This window comes from Hippoglossus hippoglossus, chromosome 3, assembly GCF_009819705.1.
Source record: "Hippoglossus hippoglossus isolate fHipHip1 chromosome 3, fHipHip1.pri, whole genome shotgun sequence".
Taxonomy (NCBI): domain Eukaryota; kingdom Metazoa; phylum Chordata; class Actinopteri; order Pleuronectiformes; family Pleuronectidae; genus Hippoglossus; species Hippoglossus hippoglossus.
Genome location: NC_047153.1, coordinates 9,533,717 through 9,559,889, shown reverse-complemented (window position 1 = coordinate 9,559,889; position 26,173 = coordinate 9,533,717). Strand labels below are relative to the sequence as shown.

The window sequence follows — 26,173 nt, the reverse complement described above, 5'->3', positions numbered from 1 at the left end:
AATAATTGGAATATTTGCAGAGGTCAAATCCCCCATTGACACCATTTTATTACCCTGCCAACCTGCTGTGCTATAAATGAGACTGAATGGAGCACACAACCATGCATACTCTCTCACAAACAGCCCCGCTACACGCAGAGCTCCACTATAGATCATCCTTTGATGCATGGAAATTAAGAGACTGAAAAAGGCAGATATGCATTCGGAGGCCAAAGCCTGACAGACAAGTGTGACTAGACTAATGGTGCCAAGGGCTGGGAACTATGGAAATTGTAATGTGAAAAAACCCTACACTCAATGTGCACCTGCTACAGACAAAAAGAGCATGAAGGTGGCTATATTTTCAAGTTTGCCTTGCTCATTCTAAATACTTTCAAACTGAGGCTCGTCACTCATACTGCATGTGGCAAAGCAAAGCTTCAGCCGCATGTTCGAGAACAGTCTCAATTTACTTGAGCCATCGTATTACTTCTTAATGACTCCTCAGGGCCCCGAGCCTTGAACAGAAACTGAACCAAAGCAGCTTTTCCATCTTTACAGCAAAATAAAATTAATGCAGACATGTCTATTTAGTATTATGCAAAGCTTTCCAAGTAAGAGATGCCTGTGCTGTTGACAGGCACTATTTGAAGAGCTGTGAAGCTGAAGGAGCTTGGTTTCACACATTAATACTGTACGTCTCTATGCTTTGCCTGATTTCACCAAGTGCCGTACAACAGACACCCTTATTGATCAAACCTGCCTGCTGTGTGTAATCCATGTTTCTGAAGAGGGACTAAAGAAATAGAAATAGGACGGAAGAGGGAACGAGAGCAAAACTGATGAATGAAAAAGCAAAGAGAGATGGATAGACAGAGACAGACAGACAGACAGAGGAACATGGGAAATGACAGAGACAGGCAGCAAACAGGAACTGCTTCTCCATGTCAGGAGAAATAATGACTATGATGCTGAAAAGAAGAGAGAGCAGCAGAAATAAGAAGACAGACACAAAGGAACCCTGAAATAAGCTGCAGTTTTGCTTCCACGAGAGACGGGATTGGCAGTGGGGGGAAAGGGAGGCTATGTTACACACACAGTCAAAAGACTGCAGCTTTTACAACAGAAGCACAAATCATTACTGCTACCTCGATGCAACCTTGTTTTCATGCTCAAGTAAGCTCTTTGGTGAGTGTCTATGAATGTAATGCAGCCTTTTAGTGTATTTTCAGGCCTCCCGAATGACTGTCAGGCCTGATGAAAAGGAAGCCACTCAAGAGCATGGTTTACAAAGACGAAATGGGATTTGTGAGTCTGAACACTAGATATGTAGAGATGAGACACTTAGTGAGCGCATCTCTTAATGGCACAGAAACACAGAGGAAGACAGTGACGGAGGACGAGGACGACATCCATCAAGATGCAAATATATACTCAGCTTGTGGTCAATGAAGTAAGCACATGAACAAAGCCTGAGGAGAGATCCAAAGAGTGTGCTTCCCATTGATCACACCTTGTCCCGATGAGGCTTGGCTAAAGACTTGTGATTACGCAGCACAGTCGTGGGAAGTGAAACTCTCAATGGGGCATCCTTATCCACAGATTATCAAAACCCCAACAAATCCTTACGAGGAAGAGTTAAAGCGTTAAAGAAACACATGTCAGTCCTGCTATGTGTTCTCACCTTCTCCTTCACTCACTCCTGCTGGGAACAGTGCAGTGGATAAAATCTTCTCTGGAGCGACGGAAACATGTTGTGACAGAATAACCGTACGTGCATGGATAACTATTATCCACATCGTCCAGCTCGCCCACTCTCTTGTGATTGGTCAACTGCAGCCAGCACATGTAGGAAATGTTTGGCTTCTGCTCACACTTTACCTGTCTTACCTAGACTTTGGGCTTTTTTTTTTTTTTACTTTCACAAAGACAAAAAAACATTACACACGATGATGAAAGGGAAAACATGTCTTCACCTTAAAAGTCAATGATTTAATTATATGGACATATTTTGTTCCCATTATCAATGTTAAGTCCCCATAATTAATTTAGTGAACAGATTCAGATCTCCACGACATGAGCAGTAAGAGATGCTGCTCACCGCTTTCGCCTGAGACTTGCTCATGGCAATATGAGCAAAAAACATCATGACCAATTCTCCTCTGGCCACCCCAGTGTGTCCCCGCTTGCCTGTGACCTTTACCATATTCTAGATAAAACTGACCACACTCCAAGCACAATGTGAGGATGTTTGTGTCTGCGCATGTTTGTGTGAATGGCTGCACCGCGGACGATACAGAAAACAGCCAATTTGTGTTGAACCAACACAAATTGACACTACATTAAAAACGTACATTGACCCGACACAGTCTTGAAAAATAAGCCCGAAGCTCTTGCAGATGTGCCACAGCAGAAGATTAAGGTTCAGTATCAAACAGCTGTGCAGAGGAAGAGTGTGGCACAGATCAAACACTAAATCTGTTATAATATAATGCGTGTTTACAAAATAAACAAGCAGGTAATCTGAGAATACTCCCTAATGAGTTATAAATGTAGAAAGGTACGAGTGGAATTTAAAGTATAACGAGAATAATGGTCCATTCCTGTCTCTGTAGGACATTCGGTTTCTGCATTAACCTCTCCAAACCACAAACTTTAATAGAGGACCTCTGCACAAATTCAGAAATCTATTGCTTATCATTTGCAACATTAATAAAATATAATGTAGGACAATATAAAAACTGAATGCGACTGAAAGTCATTTCCATGCTAGACTACTAGTGTGTTTGAGTGCAGTGATCTCAAACCAGTCTCTCAACCACCAAAACCATTGAAGTTATTTAGCAGGAGCTCATGTAAAAGTAATTTCTTTCCGTGGACATTAATGGTTGAACTTAAGAGATATGAAATGACACAATGTTAAAATGTGATTAAGTTGGTGATGTCAGTCGTTTATATGGTTGGGCGACCCATGGAGCTCATTATCTTTTCATGAGGCTCACCTTTCCAATCATCTACCACTGCCATTGACCACACCATTACTATTGTTTATACCAGGCGATAACGCTTAATGGCCACCATCAAACAAGGAGCCAAAGCGTTCTTTCTAAAATATTATTCAGTTTTCAGTTTTAATAGCGTGCCCTCAGTTGCCTAAACAACATGCTGGACAGAAGATAACATAAAAGGCTTTTTCTCATTGAAGTCAAAGCTAAAGGAAGTCATTTTTCAGTTCCAGACAGCTTGTCAAACAAAGCTGCAAAACAGAGGGGGGGGGGAAAGAAAAGAAACAATATAGTTTTGTGTCTGTATTCCTTTTGTTTGCTCAAAGAATAGTCCAGCTATTTGATTACTAATTTTGCATTCATTGGACCAGTTGGCAATGTCCCTGCTGGTAGATATTGCCAGGGGTGTTGATTTGACAGGGAATAGATGAAACTCCCTGCGCAATGGGAAAGCTAAAGAACTTAAGTTGACACCAGCAGGAAACCAAAATAACAGCAATAATCACACCGCGGTATCGGCTCAGGGAGAGTGGGAGGTAGACGTGGTGTTGAAATTATCAAGCAGTGCTGTGCATAGTGATCATTGCATGCTTAAAAAAGAGTAACAATAAATGATGTGTAGTGCCTTGGTGCGGGTAAACAGTAAAGTCCTTTGTTTTTCTATCTATCGTATTAAATCTGGTTGTTTCTATGAGACATAATTAATGTACCAGAACATTGCGTGCATATGTGTGCAGGGTTGTGCGTATGAATAACAATGTATATTACCTCGGCTAGCACGGTCCACGTGCTGTAGGTCTTCAACGAACTTGACCACATCTGGAACATCTTGCTCACATACATGTGCCAGGAAGTGGAGCAATGTGGTCTTTTGATCCGCTGACTTTGTGTCCTTTAGCTGTCGTAAAAAACACAAACACACAAACACATACAGTTACGCACAAAGGCCAATGATAGTGAAGGGCTGAATTTGATATCTGCTCATTCGAAATGTAAACATGTATTAAAGAGTGATTAGCAGAGTAAGTGGTACCTCAGACATCCCTTGTTATTTCAAATGTCACAGGCTTAGTCTGACAAGTATGGATTTGTTGTTGATTGAAATGTTCTCAGTAATGTTTTCACCTTTGACCTTTTGACAATAAAATGTGATCACATCACAGTCCATCCAATTAGACATTAAATTAGATTAGACGTGAAATTGTGTCATAATACATTTATGAGTTATGGCCACGTGAACGTTTTTTTTTTTTATAGTCACAGTAACCTTTGACCTTTTACCACCAAGATCTAATCAGTTCATCGTTGACGTCAGGGGAGCATTTGTACCTAATCTAAAGACATTCCTTCAAGGCATCGCTGAGATATTGCGTTCACAAGAGTGGGTATGGATGTATGGATGTAGACACTGGAAACATAATGTCTCTGTGGCCACCGCTGTCGCTGCTGCTGCAAAAGCATAAACAGATCCTTTCTGCCACAGCGGAGAATTAGCAGGAGATTTTTGTATCTGTTCCCACATCGTCTGGATGTTGTGTGACAAAGGAGCGTGTGGCATTGCCCTCATTCAGCTACTGTAAACCTTTTCAGTGGCTCTATAAATGTGAGTGTTGACAGTGCCTCGCATGATTTCGTTTCACGTTTCGTAGTCATGCAGCGGAAGCACATTCACAATGCGATGACCTCTTGAGCGCCGCGTGCCGCCCTTCCCCACACGTAACAATTTTTCAATTTCTCTGATAAATTTCCATCATGGCTCTTTTACAGTCTAATTCCAAGATGTCTCTCTGTATCCCCGCCAAACATCCCTCCTGTGGAGTGCATTGCTGTGTATCTCTCTAGGTGATCTATTGGTAGACAGCAGTGTACTCAGCCCCGCTGGGTTTAATCATGTTTGTATTATCTCCTCTAATCAAACAGTCTCATCTCTCATTTCATTTCTGTTTTCCCTTTTTTTTTCAAAAGCTTAAAGTGCTCACTCACAAAAGGTCCCTCTTTGATTTTAGATGGATGGTAATCATAGTTGACAATGTAAACATTTTTTCTTTTTTCAATTGGGTTAGGCGCAATTTTCTTGTGCCGTGGAGTGTGCTGTGGAATTAAGTTGTCAAACTCGGGAACAGGCATGAAGGGTGATGTCTTCGTCTATATATCCTGTCTTTGACATCCACTCACACCTCAGTCCCCCAAAATACAAGTACGACAGATAAAGAAACAGAGGGGCAGCATTAGAAAGGTTCTTGATACAAAAGTTTCTCCTTCACATACTTCTATTACCTGATTGTATTACAGTCCTGTTAATGCAGCAAATCCATCATTCATATATGTATGGGGCCAGTGTTTGTGTGCAGACGTGCACTGGTGTTTATATGAACATAAGCACCCAAGTCTAACAGGGCAGAGAGGTGGCAGTGATGAATGGCTGCAGTGGTCGTTACTGTGGAAACTGCAGTGAGTGTGCCACCAGCTGTAAAGTAACCACTGGCGGAGTCTCTAGACAACCACCCTGTTCTCTGTCACAATCACTATCATACAGGACAACTTACAGTCCTGTCTTAATGCCATAGAAAATCCACAGGTACAGACATCCACTGTGTTCTCAGCCCGACTCAGTTTGGGGAGTCCTGCAGGGTGTGTGAACTTTAAAAAGGGATATTGGTCACAGCCTCAATTATCTATTTGGTGCAGGAGAATGAGAATAAAGAATTCACAGGGTTCCAGCTGCTTTGATAGATGCCAGCAGATAGAGGGGGGGAGCTGTCTTGTGGGGCTGATGGTGTTCGATCAAATGAAACAGTTTCAAACAAAGTGTCTCATCACAGCAGCGTCTTCACATCAGTTAACTGATAGGGCTAAGTCAAAAAAGAGAGAGAGGCTAACACCTCTAGAAAAATCCAGACACACAAGTGTAAATATGCACAGATGTTAACCCAGACACCTAACTAACTAACAAACACAAACACACACACACACACACACATATACACACACCAACTGTATATAAAGATGGACGACATGATGGCGCCCCAAAGGTGACGCCAAAGTATCTTGATCACCCCCTGGTAGCTGGCTGCAGTGTAGGTCATAGACCCTGCCTCCTCCATGTTAGTGGATTGGACCTGGGCCAAACTAGAAAATTCATAACGTCAAAATAACTCTGGTCTTTCTTTCAATTTTGTTTTGTGTTTGTGTTCAAGTTCAGTTTTAATTTGTTACTTGATAAATATAAACAGGAGTGAAACACCTGAAACTGACTCAGGATTGTTTGTGCATGTGTATCGATGGGACCTCGCTGTAACTGTTCCATCCCCCAAACACTACTACGCAGATTCTGGCTCCAAGGGACGTCTTCGGTGCAAGATGGCAGCGTTCGTATCTGGGATATTTTTACTTTATTACTGGGTAGTGGGAGGAAGTGAGATGCACCATCCATCTTTTTAAACAGTTTATGACACACACATTGACTCTTTCCCCAGTCTAAATACCATTAATTAGTTGGACTTTTATTTACAGTATCAATATTATATATATATTACGTGAATGTATGAGGTTTTGGAACAGGTGTATGTTAAACTGAAAGATATGGCAGACATCCTTCAAGGATCTTAAAATAGTCAGTACACTTTATAACTGGACTTTTAATCAAACATAGACTCTTAGACTAAGAGTGATATTGCTCTCATTTTAAAAATTGTTTTATTTCTGTTACCACAATCCAGCTGCGAACACAGCTGTGTATCATTGAAAGAAAAAAAAATATTCCACGTATGATGTGCTATGCACACATCACTCATGTTGAACCACTACCAGTGGTTGAATAAAGGTCTACATGCTGTATGCGAACAGTTATAGATAATAAGGTCAGCGTTTTAACCCTTACCTTGCAGAGAGAACTGAGGTCGAAGCCATAAGACTGGGCGTTTCGAGAGCCTGCATTCATGTAATTCCCCAGCAGCAGCACCAGCTCCAGCAAGCGGCCAAAGGAGCTGCTCTTCCTGACCTCATCACAGGCGGCGTTTACAGCCAGGATATCTGGACGCAGGTTGTTTACTTGCTCCTCAAACTGCAGTCTGAAGAGGATGTGGCTGAGGCGAGGATGCAGACGCTTCACACTGCTCATCTGGAACAAGGAGAAAAAAAATAGTGTGAGAAGGAGAATTGTAAAAATTATAAAACAAAAGAGGAGTGAAGCAAGAGTTGGGAAAATATATCAAATTGAGAGAATAAAGTCAAAGAACATAGTCAAACTTATTGTAAATGCAATCACACTTTTGGTAAACTCACATTTAGCCGATCTAATTAAGAAGGCATTTATGCAACGAGCATGCTGGAAAGTGTTGCTAGGCAGTAGTAATAGATGCTGGCAGTGATTTGATTTGGGACCCAGGTCTGGTAAGTTAATTGTAGAGTTTGTGTCCATATAGGGCGGGCAGCGGAGGGGGTGGAATATACAATAGGCTGCCTAGGATTACCACTCTCACACAATTAGAGAAAATTGGAAAATATTGCACTGGGCCCAGGGCCTGGCCACAACAGTGATTGTGTATGTGTGTAGGGCGGAGGGGAGGGTGCAGGTTCGAATTGTCTGTTTCACACAACAGCTGGCTGTGCGGTTTGATGTCCTCCATCAAGGGTTTAATTATAGCTACTGTAATGTTATCAAATGACTATTTCAGTCAGTGAGTTAGTGTCTGTTTGTGTGTGCGTGTGTTTGTAAGAGAAGACAGCAGGGATAGGAAAGAGGGCAGGTGAAAATTACAAAATTTATAAAATACATAATACTCAAACACAGCCTAAAAGATCTGATAAATTATAGGCACATTATGGTGAGGAGAAAAAAATCATGGGAAAAAAAGAAACCTAATGTGATCGGGTGCACTGTGAAGTGAACGAGTGCAGCTGTTCCATGATGACCACTGGACAAAGCTGAGTGGTGGGGAGGGAGGGGAGTGAACGAGAGGGGAGGGGTTTGATATATTAAAAAACACAACATAACAAAATTAACGACATTATGTAAAATGAGCTCGGTGAGGTAGTAGGCTGCTGACATTCCTCACATATTAGGAGTATGAACAGTCCATTGAAATGATATGCATCAAATAGTGTTACAAAACAAAGTAATGTGAGTAAATATTTTTGGCATCTTGTAATAAATGTCTCTGTAGAGTGTCAACATCGATTTAAATCCCAGATGAAAGTCTTTAATTCAAAGAGTTGCCAGTCATTAGGAGCGTGACTGCAGCCGAGCCCCGGAGGATGCACATGCTGGTAAACAGAGTGATCCCTCAAACTTCAGCGACGACAAGTCACCAAGCACAATTCATGTACAGCAAAAGCTACTGTACTGCAGGTTTTTTACACTACAGGTTGAGCAGTGTAAAAACCAGAAGATGCTTTGATCTAATAACATGGAGTTTGATGGAAATACTGGAAGATCAAGACTTTGTTTCGGCCTTTTTGACTTTTCCATAGATCTTTTCATGTAGTTGCAAAACCTTTTCATTGTGTCCAAAGCACTATGAGGACTTGTATAAAGTAATCAGGTCTATTTCATGGATTAGACACATAAGGTAGAGTTCAAATCAAGAGAGTTGCAGATATTGTAAAAAAAAAAAGAAAAAAAAGGAAAAGATAAAATGCATGTGTTTGCACAATCACAAATTAAAAATTCCCTTTGAACCTTAACTTTTGATAGGTGGAAGCATCTGATGGGGCCCACGCAGGCACAGCAGCGAAGCAACATTATGTAAGTACGCTCCCCTTTGTTCTATGACTCCCTGATGAGCCATACACAACAGCTGAGCAGGCTCTATCCCCCCTTAACCGCTCAGTCGCTTCATTTTCATTCAGTGATAAGACTCTCTTTCATGGGTGATTACAAACAGTGTTATTGTGTGTTTTGTCGGTAACCGGGTTGCTAGGCAGAAACACAAAATTCACACAAAAACTGCTGCAACCGCTAATGCATAATTCTAAAAAAGCTCTATTGAAAGGTCTTCAAGATAAAGATGCAGACATAATTAGACAGCAGTGCTGCTCTTTAATGTGCACAAATTAGCACAGAAGTCCACAGGTGTCCCGTCTTTCTTCTTAAGGCTTAGAATGATAGTATTTCTAAAAGCTCATGGTTAGTATATTCATGCTCAATGTGTGTGTGTGTGTGAGAGAGAGAAAGTGCAGAGAGAAAGACAGACATTCAGGGAAAGATTTAATGTGAATAAAAGACAAGTTCACATTACTGTAACATTAAAATAGCAATAAAGCCGGTTTTATAAAACCATGTACATATCCTTCGTTAAATTACTTTATTGACGTTGCTTCAAGTTGATAAATAAAACAGATATGTAGTCAGAAGTCTTTCCCATTAAACAAAAATACTACCTAAGAAAGACAAATATTGTGGTTGTGTCTGTACATGTTGGTAGTGGGCAGGTCACAGTTTTGTGTTTGTGTACGATCGTATTTACTCACCACAACCCCGAACTGCTCAGGCTCTGACAAATTTGCATACTCGTTTTTATACTTGGCCAAGGCGTTCAGCTGCTCCTGCTCCGGCAGATGCTTCACCAGGTTCTACAAAGAAGAGAGAGGAAGAAAGCAAGTGAGAAGCAGCACGGAGGAAAGTAAAGTAGAAAAAAAAAAAAAAAAGCCCAACCGGTGCAAAAATATCCTTGCGGTGACGATGTCACACACTTAATTTGACAAATTTTGTGTCATATATTCTTCTCAGTTTCATGTTCATGTACACCGATTTTAACTTAAAAAAATTAGACTGTTTATACCTTTAGTTACTTATATATGGATTCAAACAGTGATGGAGTTTCCACGTCTGTGCTTAAAGATCAATGGGGGGAAAATGACCATCATTCTTTGTTCTGGCTTGTAAAGAAATCTAAACAACTGCTGTTCTGTTTGTGTTTTGGTGAGTTTCAATTGTTGAGTTTTGTAACTGCAATAAAATTGATTTAATTATCAAACACAGAACTTTATCCTTTGGGCTACATATACGTGTATAGACAATTGAAAGTGAAATTGTGATTGGCTTTTTCAGACTGCCAAAAGGAACAAATGTTAAATTATTTAGGCCACACTGATTGCATTCTCATTTGAATGTAATAGCCATCTCAACAAATACTGCTATTGTGTGGTAAATACATTGGTCTGATGCATTTTAATTGGGTTGAACATTTGTTTTTTGATGCCTGGAGTCAGGAAAATATCGCTACTTCCATTACCTCAGTTTTTATTGACGTACCATAATGGAATTGGCCTTGATGATTATATGTGCATGTTGTAATTAACAATTATCGATCAAATGAATTCTTTATTCGTAGCTGATTTGTTTCAGCTCAGCTTACTCACAACCACACTGACTAATCACAGGTTAACCATCTTAATTTCTTAAAAGCATTAGTCTACTTCCTCAACGTCTGGAGTACAAAATGTAGGACATCAACTCATTTTGATGATCTATAGCTGATATAAACGTGTCTTCACAAATATACACTGTATATCTATAGTTGGCTTATTCATGCCCTTATTTCAAGACTTTAAATCTTTAATTGCCAGACAGCCCTTGAGAATTTCTAGCTTTTACAAAATATAGCTTCCAAAGTTCTGACAAAAACTACAAAAGTAGAGCAAATGTCCTCCTGGCACCAGTTGCCAGTGCCCTTCAGAATTGATAATAAAGTTTCTTTACTTGTTTGTCCCTTCCTACACTGTTGACCTTCTGTCCTTACATTGTTTTTAGTAGCCTACGGTCCACCGACAAGTTGTTGCAGACTGTTCACACAACCTAGTTGGAGACGGAGGGTAGCAGGCCATTTGCTGTGCCTCGAAGCCTCCAGGCAAGGTGGGCCTCGGCCAGGGAGGAGATCAAGAACCCACCAGTCATTCTGGCCAACCAGTCATTCTGGGCCACCATCTAAGCAGCACCATTTCACCAGATAAAAGACACATAACAGCCTGCTTGGAGTTTGCCAAAGAGTTTTTTAAGGACTCAGAGACCATGATAATAAAGACTCTCTGGTTTGATGAGGTAAAATTCCAGACACTGCTCATCACCTGGCCAATATCATCCCGACGTTGACGCATGGTAGAAGTAGGATGATGCTATGCAGGTGCATTTGAGCAGCAGGGACAGGACGACTGGTCAGAATTGACAGAAAGGAGAGATCCTTGAAAAAAAAAAAAAAAATGCTCCAGAGTGCACACGACCTAAGACTGCAGTGGTGGTTCAACTTTATGTAAGATAAAGACCTGATGCTGGAGTGGCTCTGGGACTGGGAAGTCTTTCTTTGTCTCTAAGGGGCCCAGTCCAAGCTCAGACCTAAACCTTGTGAAAAATCTTTTGAGAGACCTGAATATGGCTGTTCACAGACGCTTAACATCCAATCTGATGGAGCTTGAGAGGATCTTTAAGGAATAATGGGATAAAACTGCCCAAATCCACGTCTGCAAAGCTTGTAGAGACTCAAAACTGAAACTGCTGCCAATACCTCACTGAAAATCTGGATCCTTTTGCAAATAAGAAATTTCAGTTTTGGATTATTAATTTATTATAGAATGGGCAAAATCTACGACTTCCTCCATTTTATAAATTAATTTTACAAGACAAAGCCACAGCATCATACAGTATATGTACTTGTTTGCTCACAAAGTTCAAGAAGCAGAAACTTCCTCAGAATCTGAGAGTTTACAGACTGACAGAATAAAGATAGACAGACAGAAAAAGGAGAGAAACTGTATTGATACCAGGCACCTTGTATTATGACCTGTCTTAATACAAGGTGTAATATATGTGCAGCCTTAATTGTGATTGTGATGGGGTCTGATCATTCTGCCCACAACTGGAGGTGGTGTGGCTCACATTGTGATAAAAGCAGTCCTTACATTCTTCCTGCTCGCTTTAACAAGTCTGAGAAAACTTGAAAGTAGAATAAGAAGCTAACAAGACTTCTCTTACAAAAAGAGATTTGAAATGAGTAATGTCAGTTCATGGCAATGCGCCTGACAAAGAAAAAAAAAAAGACATTTTCTGCAAGGACTTGAGGAACCTGAGCAAAGGAGTCGGAGAATGGCAACACTAAAAACATATTTCCTGCCATAAGTTGAGCAGCTACACTGTGTAGGTGGAGCAAATTTCGAATATTATTCACATTTCAGAATTAGGTGTTAGGTGGTTTGCCCAAGGGTCATGTCAGATTGGTAACTCAAGCTCTAAACCTTTGACATTTAATATAAAACTTGCTTTACCTGAATCATAGGTTCAGTGAGTTGCTCCTCATCCACCTCCACTATCATGCAACGGATTTCCTGATAAGGCATACGGAAGGAACCCAGGAAGATAGCTAGACAGACACAATCAAAACAGACAACAAATGCTGTGGTAAATATACAAATGATTAAAAAATGACAAGTAATGTGGCGATTTCAGACAACTACACAACTTAAAAACCGGAGAGTAAAAGAAGATTAAATCCAGGACTAAGAAATGTGTAGATGTGAGATCAGAAGAACAGCTCAAGGACATTAGAAAGGAGCCGCGAGAAGGAACGGCAGAGAAATAAAATGAAAGATACATCAATGCAGAAGTCAGCCACACATAAAAACTGTTTTAGAAAAAGTGATATGAAAAATTACCCTGGTTGAGCAAGCATGATATCCTCAAGCAAGTAGTACCACCAGGGACTGAATGGCAAATGCCTTGTCAGGATAAGTCATTAGACTCGCCAGTGGAACCATTAAAAAGATCCAGACAGTTACAACATACGTGAGCATAGGCCAGGAGCCACATGATGCAGGATTTTAAAGATTATCTGTAATATTTGAAGGTAAAAACTGTGATGCTTTGAGTACCATTTAATGTTCCAGCTTCGAATTGATACACAGTATTCTCAAAAGCAACTTATGAGAATACGATTGAACTTGTCCAATTTCCTTTGACAGATTTTGCAGTACATGACTAAATGAAACGTTAGAGCAATAAACTTTATTCTTAGCAATTACTGATTTAACTTCAAGCAAGGGTTGGGAAGCCAGTGTTCAATATGCAAATAACATTTAATAGAGGTCTGGTTGACTAATGAGTAGATATGTAAAAACTTGATCTCTGTACCTTTATTGCTAAAAGGACATATTAACTCATTATAAATCATTACATTGAACATATTTGCAGTGTATTGGCATCAATCACGCAACAGAGTGAAAGCCCCTAAACCTATTCTCAATCAAAGCATAAACTCTTTACCTCCTATGGTGGATCACAAACCGCCGACTCACCCGCTCTATAATTTCAGCTGCATAATTTATCACTGTTACTTGGCTGATTAGTCTCATTTTCATTTAATACACGGAATAAAGGTCACAGCTCCCCCATAATATAAGCCAATGAGGTTCTAAGATCGGGGAGTGCTTAAGAGATCAGCTGGTTCCTCATTAATGCGGGGTGCTTTTAACACGGCCATTTTAAGACCAAGCATGCGTCGCATGCGAGCATATGTGCGTGCTTCCGTGCATGCATGCGTGCGTTTGTGTGTTTGTGTGTGAGAGATGTGAGTGTGAAAGCTCGGGTCCCAACAGGTTTGGAGATAAATTATTAAATGATATCAGGGTTCAGGTCAGGTCAGGTACATGCCTGAAAACATAGAAAACATTAGGCCTGGCTCGGGTTCGAACACAAAAACAGAGTCTGTCAGGTTTGGTTTGGGCTGTGTTAGTTTTTTTTTCGGTCTTGGACAGCTTTAATCAGTAAATTCCAGCCCAAGCTGTGTGAAGACATAAATTGTGTTGAGGCAGTTGTCTTGCTTTAATTGCTAAAGCAACAAACAACCCATTGTCTGGCAACATTTCCCCTTTAAAACATGCAAAAAACACAAATAATAAGAAATACAGGAAGTGACTTAGGTGAGCTCTAGTCCAAAAGTGAGGCTAGAACTACAGACAGGCCCACGACACTGAAAGATTGAGACTCAGGGATGAGTATAAATCTCATCCATGGCAGGAGGAGTGGGCCCAGAGCAAACCAATACTTACATAGATTCTGTGCAATCTTGGGATCGAGCACCTTGAGCTCTTTAATTCTCTTCTTTATGGATTTCTTATCCTCCAGATCCTCCTCTTGTTTTTTGGCTGATGAAGACAAAAGCACTGGATTATTATCACAAAACCCACAAAAGCAAGATTTACACAGATGTGTGCCCTTTGTGTAATGCTGACGTATGTATGATTTACACAAATTCAGATACTGTAAGATGAGACTTCTCAATGTCCTTGTCCTTAAAAGAGGAAAGAAAGTAGAGATTCCCAAGTTGAAAACTGAATTTAGTTGTAATATTTTAGCCATTTTCAAATATATTAGCACACAAACATATAAAATGTTTTGTCGATAGTAGTAGTACATAGTTCACCATGACAGGATGCCATGCTGTTACAAAAACATGGAGAAGGGGATTATGGGAGTGTTTTGCTCACATCAGAGAGTAATAGCAAGTGTCTCAGCCACACAACCAGAGTTTAGGTTACTGATGAAAGTAAATCTGCTCTAAGTCACAAGCAGCCAGGTAGGGGGGATTTCGATAGTGCTATTGGTTGGTAGGAGAGGCATCACAAGATTCAGGATCACAAGCAGCAAAAACAAGAATCTAAAGCGGCACACACAGATATGTGCATTCATACACAACCTTCTTGAGACACGCTCACAAAACAGAGTTCATGGTTGGTTTAATTATTTAAAACACCAGATTAAGAGAACACAATGTGCATCCCAGGAGTATGCTGGGTAATTGTCTGGTGCTGTAATTATGGTGAGTTTGAGAGAGGAGAGAAAAGGAGAGGAGAGGAGGTATTCCTATTTTTCCACATGAGCTTGTTCTTCATTCCGGGATCCTGTATCTAATTGTAAGGAGGTACGCTGGGAGCTCAGCTAGCATCGTCCACAAACATGCACACCTATGGCACAACCCACCACGTGCCAGAGTACACAAACACGGCCACACACTGAGCTTTTCTTGGACTTACGTGGCTCCTCTGCTGGTACACTCTCCTCACAGTCTTTTCATGTGTAGGAGAAGGGGATTGCAAAAGACGAGACAAGGAAGACAATGGAAAATGTGAACCGTGGAAAAGGGAGGCGAGAGAGAATGGCAACAAGGTGAACATAAATTTTCATAAGACTCCATCCTATCCACTGCAGCATGAAATATGATGACTCGAGTGAGGAAACAACAAATATGCTATAAGACATACAAGGAAAATGGCTGGATAAATAAACAAGTAGAAAACAATAGAGAATGACCTGAACATTTAACTAATTCAACCAAACATTAACACTTTGACACTGACATCCCTGACCTGGAATCAGTCACAAGCTATTTAAGAGTTCATCTTGTTTATGAACCTGCGGATTCCCCCTCCTACAATCACACCATCACACTAATATTAAACAAAGAAAAAAAACACTCACAGGAAAGACCAGCTTTTACCATGTCAGAGAAATGTATGACAGCAGCCTGGTGGATGAAAACAACTGGACACGAGGCAAGCGGGAGCAAACAAGCCAAGAATAGAAGTTCTAGAACAATAAGGACTCATCTCTGATGAATATTTGACGGTTACTTCAGTCAGAGAAAATAACTTGAAAGGCATATCATTACCACTGAGGTCTGAGCTATGCTTCATATCATGGACTCTCACTGAAATCACACACAAACACTGCATTCCTCCCCCTCTCCCTTCTCTCTCTCTCTGTGGACGTGGGTTCCAAGTGGCAGATCACAGAAACCTGTCGGAAATGACACCACGTTCCAATCGCGACTAAAAAGCAGCGTATTCCTCTCCTTAACATGTGAATGAAATGAGATAAAAATAATGTTCAACTAGTCTTTAATGTAGAATATATTATTCCTCAACTATTTCCAGCTGCAGTTCTTAAGATTTTAGGGCCCCAGGACATTTGAAATATGTATTGTGAGGTCTGAGCGAACATCTTCCATGGAACTGTAGTGCCATCCAATGACTCTACGTTAAGCATCCTTCAGAGCCAACAATATATATCAGATACTTTTGTTTTTATGTTTTACTTTTTGCAATATTTAACTCTGTATATATTTTATACTGATTTGAAATCCACATAACACAAAACCACCCTCCTCTCTAACCCCTGAGCCACAGCCTTGAATGAGTCTTTCTTTCCATTAAAGAAATATCTTGGGTTTGAATCATTTTGCCCATGTAAGCTTTTTGCTATTATCATGACATTGTCATACATTGGTAAGTATCCCCTTGTTGAGAGAAAAGGAAGGTTAAAGAGGATTAATAAAAGACACAAAAACATTCAAAATGCAAACAGAAATAAACAAATTGGTTGCGCTAAGCAAGGAACAACACTTTCTTCTACCACCTTCCAACCTCTTGTGTAGACATGCTTAACAAATAATGATGCAATTTATTTCCTTTCAGACTGTCTCCATGGGCATAAAAAAGTAAAGACAGCATGTTATTAGGCAGAAATAAAATCAATAAGAAATGTAAAGATGCCAATATTTACCTGCAAATCCAGCATATAGAAATTAAGTATTTATTTGTGCCTGTATAATTTTATGTTATTGGAGATTTGAATGCAATATAAGGAGCCGGCCTTAGAAAGCCTCCTGCTTACTGCATTAAGATGTTGTATTGATCCACCCATCATAACTGAAAGAAACTCATTTATTTACACCCAACATGCTCAGACCGGCACACACACACTCACAGCATTCACCACCTTGTTTTAGTGCATATAAATATACTTAGCTTTATCATATAATCCACAAATTATCCTCACATAATATTACAACTGCAACACACACACACACATACACACACATACACACACACACATAGATACACACAATCCAAGCCGCCTCAGGTGTTATCAGTTAAATCAGCTAATTAGATTGTCCAATCCCCACCCTTTCCTTTCTGGTGTTAAAACAGCTCTTCTTCAGGGAAGCCTGCTCATTATACATCAGCCAATTAAAACGCCCCGCAGGGTGTCAGAGGTCATTGGTTAATCAATCAGACAGAGCAGTAACTGTTGTAGTTATCAGATCGCGCTATCACCCAGGAAGCGGGGGAGATAAGAACCCACTTGTGAGTGCGCAGCAATGGGGAGTCTGCATCACATCAGTGAGCACCAGTAGGAAGGAAGCAGCGGACACAGTGTAGTTACAATGGGACTAGTGCTACTTTCAAATGGGGTCATGTTCACGCTCACATGTTCCCGAGAAGAGTCCGTATGAACGCCTCCCTCCTGTGGCATTCACAGCCTTAGAAGTGGAAATTTGCTGGAAGCTCAGAGGGTTTGACATGTTTTCAGAAACTGACGAGTTTGCGGAGGTTAATTTTTCAGTGGATGGTGAGTTCATATATTATAATTTTAGTTGCATAGAGTTTTTCCTTTGTAAGTTTGTGATACATCTGAGGAAAATGTTGATATTCCCAAAGGCCTCATCTTTTTTTCCTCCGTCATTATGCCTTTGCATTTCGTGCATTTCATTAGCCGCTCGCTAGCTGGACGCATTGTGAGCTGTGAAGAATGTCGAGAGAATAACGAGTAGTCTTTCAGCATAAATGCTGCGAGCACCACAACTTCCCATGTTGTAGCCATGAGCTCACAAGTTCTGCAGCATACAGCACCAGATCATTGTCATTCTTTTTGTAACCTGTGTGGAGAGACAGAGCAAGAAGAAACTCTGTGAGTGAGCTTGACAGAAAAAGATAAGTTACGACTGTTGCCACTGAAAAACCACGGTTGAGATCAGATGAAGCAGAAAGGGAAATCAAGGACTCCATCACAAGATGGGAGACAGCAGTGCATTAGAGACAGACACTAAAAAGAGTGAGGAAACAGCGCGAGTTGAAAGGCCTGTTCTGCCCTGCCACAGTACACAGGGCTGACAGTCTACCTTCAATGCACTTTCAAGTTAAGTCCTCTTAATGGACGCCTGTGATAAGTGTCAACTTGATGGCGAGACTGTGGACAAAAAAAGATGGAGAGAACAGTAGACAAAGAAAAGAAGAACTGTCTCAATTTTTCCTCTACCCCCAGTGTAGTATCATTTTAGGGAAAATGTTTCCTGTACTATGCACAAAATAACAAATAAATGAGCCAATTTGTGTTCCTGTCATTTCTTGGATTAAAAAGAGATGTTGGATAAACAAGAAAGGAAAAGTTGTATTCTTTTTGGGAGAAAAGAAAAAAGGGTCAGAAAAAGATTTCGGAGCCAGAATTTTTAAACGCTTTATATACTGCTCACTTTTAATAATTCTACTGACTGGCTTTGTTCCAATCTCTGCCACGGCTTAAAGGCACTTGACAAAAATGTGTCAATGTGTAACACTGCGTGCACACATGCTACCCAAACAGTTGCACTTCCCACAAGGCAGTATCAGTGAATTGTGCCATCAAAGCACTAAAGGGAATGGTGGATGAAATAAAACTGCTGTGAAAGAGCATGACTGATGCTGTACATGACAGGCAGGCCTCAGAGACAAGCAAGTAACACCTCAAATACACCCCCACCCCTACCCCTACACACACACATACACACACACACAAATCTCCTCCTTCCTCCTCATCTCCCCTGCCCTCTACACTCACTCCAGCACATTGTCTTATGGGGATGGATTTCTATGCAGAGAAAATGCCTTACTGGAACCACCCCTTTTTTTTCTCTCTCACACACAGACACACAGACACACACACCTTAACCTAACGTAACCACAGTTCACATCTTAGCACTAACCTTAACCTTACCAGGACCTCAGGAATAAGGTTTAGCCTCTGGAGGTCTACAGGTCCTAAAAGCTCAGTGTTTACAACAAAAAATACATAAAAATGTAATGTCAAATGGAAAAAATATAAACTCATCTTCATCTAAGAGATAATCTAAGAGACATTTAAAAAAATGAATCAAGTGGAATAAGGAACTGACAGCAGTGTGAGGGAGACCGGCAGGAGACAGACTGTGTGTGTGTTTGTGTGCCAGTGCATCATTTTATCCAATATTTGTCCAACTATCTTATTTCCTGAGGAGATATCACACCCTCGAGTTGACTTTTCTCTTGATGAGGCTTCATTATTTATGGAACGTTACAGTGATACGATCATCTCCCCCTGAGAAAGCAGATACACAGGCACATAGCAAGGGGAAAGTTGAGAGGGCAGCCATCTTCAAAGGGTAATTAAATCACTGTGTTGCTTCCAACAGCCCATCAAGGCAGTCATGCAGGTAACGTTTAAATCACTGCTATTAGGGGATAATTTTTGGACCCCGCAATTCAATGAGCAAAGCCACACACACACACACACACACACACACACACACACACACACACACACACACACACACACACACACACACACACACACACACACACACACACACACACACACACACACACACACACACACACACACACACAATTGCCTGAAGCAAAATCCACTATGAGACATCTGATGCACAGGAGGGGGGTTGTCTGGAGCAAGTGAAAAAATCCACCGTTTCGACACATCTGTCAACTCTACAGTCAACAGAGGGGAGATGAACAGTCAAACCAGCCGTGTGGTTTTGACTGTTGACTCACTGTATGGTTCTGATCCAGCTAAGTCCTGAACTTGAGTCAGCCTGACAGAACACACAGGAGACCTCCAGTGCGTCCAGTAGCTATGTTGACGATCCACACCTGCCCCGTTCGACGCGCACGCTCCTGCGTCCCGACTAACGCTGACATGACAGCTCGACCGGCCTGTTTGCACACGGACAACTCCCCTGTTCCGGAGTTGTGGATGTGCGAGTACAAGTGAGAAAGCGAGAGAGAGAGAGGGAGAGAGAGAGAGAGAGAGAGAGAGAGAGAGAGAGAGAGAGAGGGAGGGAGGGGGGGAGAGGGAGATCAGAGTAATGAAGTGAGGTGCTGTGTTGTGAGTGAGCTAATCAAAGTGAACCATGCAGGGCCACCTCTCCCTGTGATCCAGACTAGATGACCCAGGGCCATAATTAGTCAGAGACTTTCATTCGGATAGCAGCAAATTAATAGACTTCATTAAGCTTTTCTCTCCTCTCCTCCTCTATTCCTGCTATACCAAGATTATTTCTAAGTACAAACCACTAAAATTGCCCCTGCGTGAGCGTCAGTGTCTTCAAGACGGCCGGCGCTCCACAAAGAGACTCGCATGCTCTCTGTAGTGTATGTAAATATGTATCTTTGAAAAATAAATTCACAAATCTGGACTAAAATTAATGATGCTACTTCAAAAAAAATTCTAATTATTTAGAAGCCTTTGTTAATCAGTGTGTACAGGCCTGTGTGGATGGATTTGACTAATACCTCTATTCTCAGTGGAGTAGTGCCCTCTAAAGGCCACTTGAAGACCTACAAATGGCCTCTTAGTGTGTATGTGTGTGCGTGTGTCTACCAAAATGAGTATTTTCTGACTATTCTGTCATATCAGGTATGAGGCATTATTATCTCCACTTCATTTCACTATGTGACAGCACCGGTCCTATCTGAACAACTGTTAAGCCCACCCCAACATTCCCCAAGTCATTCACTGGATTGATGACAACCTAAATCATTCATTTGCCATTCCGCTGTTGTTGTTTTTGTCTCTCCTCCCCACGCTGTTGCAAACATGTCTACATCCAGCCCCTCACCACTTCCCCCTGCCCTACATACACAAACGTACATGTGTGGATGAAAAATCGCTGCAGAAAAATAAAGTTGCACAAGCAAATATGTTTTTAACGAGCAAGCCCATTACTTTGGTGATATGAGGACATAAAAACACAAATTGGGAATAAATTGAGGTGCTGATCCTTGAGAAACTGAGGCAGAAGAGGGGGAAAAAACAAAAGGGGAAAGAAGGAAAGCCGACAAACAGAGGGATGTAAACCACACAAAAAAGAAAAAATTAAGCTGAGAGGCAGTGTGTCTTTGTGGCAAACAAGTGATATGTGACATTTTAAAGCATTTCAAGACACCATTACATGTCCAGGTAATTGCTTTGTTGCCACCTCTTTTTTTTATATAATTGTACTTTGTTCACATAGAGTCTCAAATTTGTAAATGTGAGAAATATTAGGCTGGAGAAGAAGAAGAAAGAAAGAAAAATCTGCCGTACATTCACTGTGTATTATGTGATCAGAGCCTCCCTTTCAACAACAATGACGAGAGCCTTTAATGATCATGTGTTTGATGAGATCCTTCGTATTGGCCCAAATTTTCTGCAGCCACATGAAAAGTCATTATAGGACTAATGGCGTTCTTCAAAATGTCACAGCAAAAAAAGCATTAGAGGAGTGCGGGGAGAAAGGGAGAGAGGAGGAGAGCGAGCGAGACCGAGCGCTAGAGACACACGCGCAGGAGAGAAAGTTCACCTGACGTGAACAGATGTGCACCAGTGGCGAGCAATACTAAACACTTGACAGCATGAGATGGAGATCCAGTAGCTATGCTGAGACACTACAAAGTGGTTCAAAACAAACTTAATAAAAGCTCTTGAAGTTTGCCATCATTGAACACACAAGGAAACCTATACATTATATTTCATTCGTACCCTATTGGGGCTGAGTGTTCTAATTAGGTAAATTAATCTCTTGAACTCAAGACAACTCAAAGTATAGATTAAAATAAAAAAACAACAACATGTGACTGTTAGTCCCATGTGCTTCACTCGACTTTTTTACCCTCTTTCAGGCATTTAACTTCAATAAATACACCTCCTACTACGCTGCTCTTTCATCCTTTCATCCCCACCTCCACCAGTCCTCAATCTCTTCATAATTCCTCTATGAAGGTGCCCACCAACCTCCTCGGCTTCTTTTGTCTCATTGTAATTCGAAAGCCTCCCAAGTTCTCTGCACTACAGACCACAAAAGCTGCCGCTGCTCTAAGAAATACGCCCACCTCGCACATGAGAGTAATTACCAGTCAGTACATGGCTATGTTAAGCAGCTTCAATTTAGAGGTGGTCTGAGGGTTATTGTAGTGATGACTGACAGATTGGAAGTGCAGGATTAAATGATCGCGACGTGTTTTGTGTGTCACATCGGTCTGAGTTTGACGAGTCAAAACAAGCCGTGAGCTGCGGCCGCGCTCATTACCTGCACAGAGGAGACCTGCCTTGATCATGTGCACTCGTAAACCACTCAACCACCCATACGAGCTTAACCCCGCCCACACACGGCCGCCGTTCCCATCAAGCGGTCGCCCGAATGTGCTTGTGCAAACTGACAAAAACCCACACAAACACGCTTCCTTCCCAGGCCATTATAATCATATGGAAATGGGCTGTCTAATTATCTCTTACAGCATGTCAGCAGTGGGGAGAGAGCTTGTCTTTCCTCAACTTTCTCTTTAACAGGCTACATTGATCTGGAGAGCCTGACCTCCACTGAGAGCACAGCTTTAAAGCTATGGCAGGAAACATAAAAAAGGGGACACTTGCTTGTGAAGCAGCTTGATCAAGTTTGGAATACCCATGCCCTCATTTCTGACGAGCTATTCATTAAAATTGAACTTGTTGTTTTTGGAGCCTTAATGCCAAACTACAGCAATCCACCATGTACATTTTTTACAAGCTTAATAATGGTTTTCTGTGCTTAGGGACACCTGTTCAAAACAAATGAACAGTCATTAATTGCTTATCAAACTCAAAATCCATTACTAAAACAAATTTTAATAAGCTATTAACCGCCAAAGTATAAAAAAAGTGTCATGACAGCGGTGAGGAATGCACCAACGCTGATTAATAGTAATCAGCTCAAAGCTAAAATTTGTATCACAATGTTTACATAGATGAAACTAATGAAATATCCCTTCATATAGAAAATTAATTAATTTAATAACTGGCCAAAAAATTTCAAGGAAACAAAGACACTTTGAAATGAGAAACCACTTCACCGGCTGTATCTGTATCTTTTTAACTACATTTTCAACCAGGTTAAAGGAGGTTTCTTTACTGCTTTAGATTCTGAACTGAGTTGCTTTCTGTGCACACATATCTCGGTCATGATTTGTCCGAGTTATTGTATTTACAGTTTCCTTGTTTCAAATATATTTTAGGGGCATAAAACCTTAAATGACAGGACAGAGTTCAAGCGTGAAATGAAGACAGAGAGCAGAGAAGACGTATACAACAATGGGACGGGTCTGCACTGAACCTTGCTTACATAGGGCGCCCGCTCAACCAGGTGAGCTAGTGGTATTAGAGTGGAACTAATAATGGACTTCGGAGGCTGATGCCCAAAAATTTGTCATAACTGTACAAGCTCATCTGGTTGAGCAGACACCCTGTTTACAGTATCCTTTTGAAAAAATGTGTAAACATGCGTCTCCGTTGAAAGACATTTTTTTTGGCATCCGTATCCAAATTCCAGTATTAGTCAAGTTACCATGGCAGCACTTCTTCAAAACTTTCATAGATTTTATTATATTTGTTAGGCGATTATTATTCAGAATATTACAGAGGTGGAAATGATAAAGTAAATGAAATGCTTTCGATTTGTTTTAATCAATAGGTGTTAATGGTGTTTTGCTCCATCACTGTGTTTGACTTTAATTTTCATACTGCATGAGAGTTATTATCCTAGCATTTTAATTGCTGAGTGATGTATAGAAATATTCACAACACGTAAGATATAACACATATGTATGTGGACTTTGACTTTGTGTTTTGGAGAATTGCTGTTTGCACTTCATGTGCACACACACATATTGAATGAGACGTCATTTTTTAAATTTAGATCACACTTCCGATAAATGGGCTCACATCCCCCCCTTAGAGATCTGTGCTTGAATAATAAATCAACACTCCTAATCCCAGACAAATTTAAAACACAAGTTAGAAATGAGTTGCTAATGTCTTAATTTTTAACACTTGCATTCCGCAACACCCTTGCAGTGTTGTATCTGTGGAGCTGAGGTAGGTTATTAGGAGATGCCTGTATCCTGGGGAGAAATGGCAAACTGATTTTGAGATTTCTGAGGGTTTCGTCTAATTGGATGTTATTTATTAGCCGAAAAGGGCATCTCTCTTCATGTTGTTGCTCATTTTCCCAGCACTATGGCGATGGATCTATCTCTCTACCTTCTCCTATAAACAGAGCAAGATGGGAAATATGTGTGGCTTACTCCAGACGTCAATTAAGATTCCTCTGCTTCAACCATGAATGCCAGTGTGATAACATCCATACCGTAACATATAAGGATGATACGCGCATTCGTGCCCCCTTGTGGAAAAAAAACTAAAAACCGTTCTCACCAGTTAGTCCTTAAATAGTTATATTTTATACTGTGTCAAGATTTATTCTGTACTTTATCAAAGTTTATAATGCATTACAGAAAGCCAGAGAAAAGAAAACAGTTTATAGATGGAAGACCGTGAACTATTAATTCTAATATTTCTGTTATTCATTATCCAAAACTCTCCAACAGCAACCTGCTATACGTTAATGATTTCATTATACAGTATATTTTACGAGCTTTAGTTTGAACAAAAATAAAGCTCAATTAAAACTCATCAAAATTCATCCTAACTTGTATCCAAATCTGACGAAGCTCATCATGTAACTGAAGCAGCCTCATTGATCAGCTCCATCCCATTTTACAGAAAGCTGCATCATTTCCTTACGATCCAGAAGAACCTTGAACAAAGAGGCAGAGAAGCAGAGTGGCTGCACTCGACGGGTTTGTTCCACTGGTGTCCCTTAATGTGAAACTTAAGAAGTAATCTCACTGCTGGTGGAGCTGAATAAATACAAAAGACCAGATGAGACACAGAGTGTTACAGTGAAAAGGGGAGACAGCCTCCACGTATCCCTCAATTCCCACCTGCCTGTGTCTCTAAGACTCGCTGTGATTTTCACCCTCTCTTTGTGTGTACACCCACAGGAAAGCCCGGCTGCACATGTTTTATCTCCATCTATTGACACTGATGATCTCAAAGAACTTCTCCAGAGGCTATCTGTAAAATCACAGAATCCGTGTAAAGTTCTGAGAGCCGTCAGCATCGTCTCCGGGCATCCGCTCACTACATTTGCTTGTTTGTTTGTGCCTCTCTAATCCCCCCCCCCTCCATTCCATTCCACTAAGAGAAGAGGCCGGGTAAAAAGAAGCAGTGTCTATTTCTCTCCCTTGTGTTTTCAAATGTTACTGTATGATGTTACAAACAATGATATAATAGTGTGAATAGGGGGCGACACTTCAAATTCAATGTTGCATGTTATGATTGAAAAATAACTCTGATTATGTCTCAATATGTCAAATTCTGAAAATACAGAACAGTCAGAATAATCAATTCATAACTAACCTTGTAGCTTTTGCTGTGAGGTCGTGGAATAAAACCTTTGAAAACCAATAAGCCTACAGACGATTTAACAGCAGGGAAGCAAATCAACAGTTATTAATGATATTTCTGAGCTTACAGCAAGGCCACCAACATAATCACTTATGCAGTCAAATTTGAACTATGCTCAACACAGGCCGCACGCCGATCGTTAAAAGCGGAGGAGGCAATTTACGGTCAGATATCAAAGAAATATTAAAGCTTTGAACAACACAGTCTCATATAAACATCTAATATTCCTGTCTAAGTTCAGAGCTAATGGGATAAAAGGTTCTTCAAGTTTGAAACAATGCGACAGTGGGTGTTATCGCACTGACTGCACGGCAACAAAAATTACAGAGAAAAGTCAACTGATCCAATGTGCTTTGTGGTCAAGAACCAGTTTGATATTACAGCAGGGTCACGGTGAGGATACATTTTCCTGTGCACGAGCTTTTCCCTTCAAGCTGTTACCAAAGATGAATGAGGTATTTTTTTTTTTTTGTAGTTCAAAATGTGTCCCTGATGTAATGGGCATTTGCCTTCTATAATATTCCCTTAAATTATGTTATAATATGCTTTCATGTTTAGAAAGTTTTTATAAAGATTTATGAAGACAGCGCTGACTGTATATTTGTAAGGTTCACTCAGGGAGAGATGTTGGGAGACTGAAAACTATGAAGTGTTTGAATTCAAACAGGTTTTATGTAAAAGAAAAACACTGCACAGAAATGTATTCAGGTCATATATTGCCGATGAGTGATGTTTCCTTACCAGCTCCAACAGACTCATATTCAGGTTATAATCTCACAACAACCAACCT

At 40.7% G+C, this 26,173-nt stretch overlaps 1 protein-coding gene across 5 annotated transcripts in view; it reads right to left on the bottom strand.

Annotated features, from left to right (window-relative positions):
- LOC117759243 (protein diaphanous homolog 3-like) overlaps positions 1–26,173 on the bottom strand; it is a 153,625-nt gene that overhangs the window by 73,975 nt on the left and 53,477 nt on the right. For 3 of the 5 annotated variants that reach the window (XM_034581284.1, XM_034581285.1, XM_034581281.1), the window contains 5 exons: positions 14,022–14,117; positions 12,243–12,337; positions 9,456–9,557; positions 6,865–7,104; positions 3,753–3,882 (listed from right to left, as the gene is read on the bottom strand). In XM_034581284.1, the coding sequence (XP_034437175.1) occupies positions 3,753–3,882; positions 6,865–7,104; positions 9,456–9,557; positions 12,243–12,337; positions 14,022–14,117 (663 nt within the window). Of the gene's footprint in view, positions 1–3,752; positions 3,883–6,864; positions 7,105–9,455; positions 9,558–12,242; positions 12,338–14,021; positions 14,118–15,005; positions 15,039–26,173 lie in introns of all 5 variants that reach the window. The other 2 variants (XM_034581280.1, XM_034581283.1) reach the window with 1 other exon arrangement.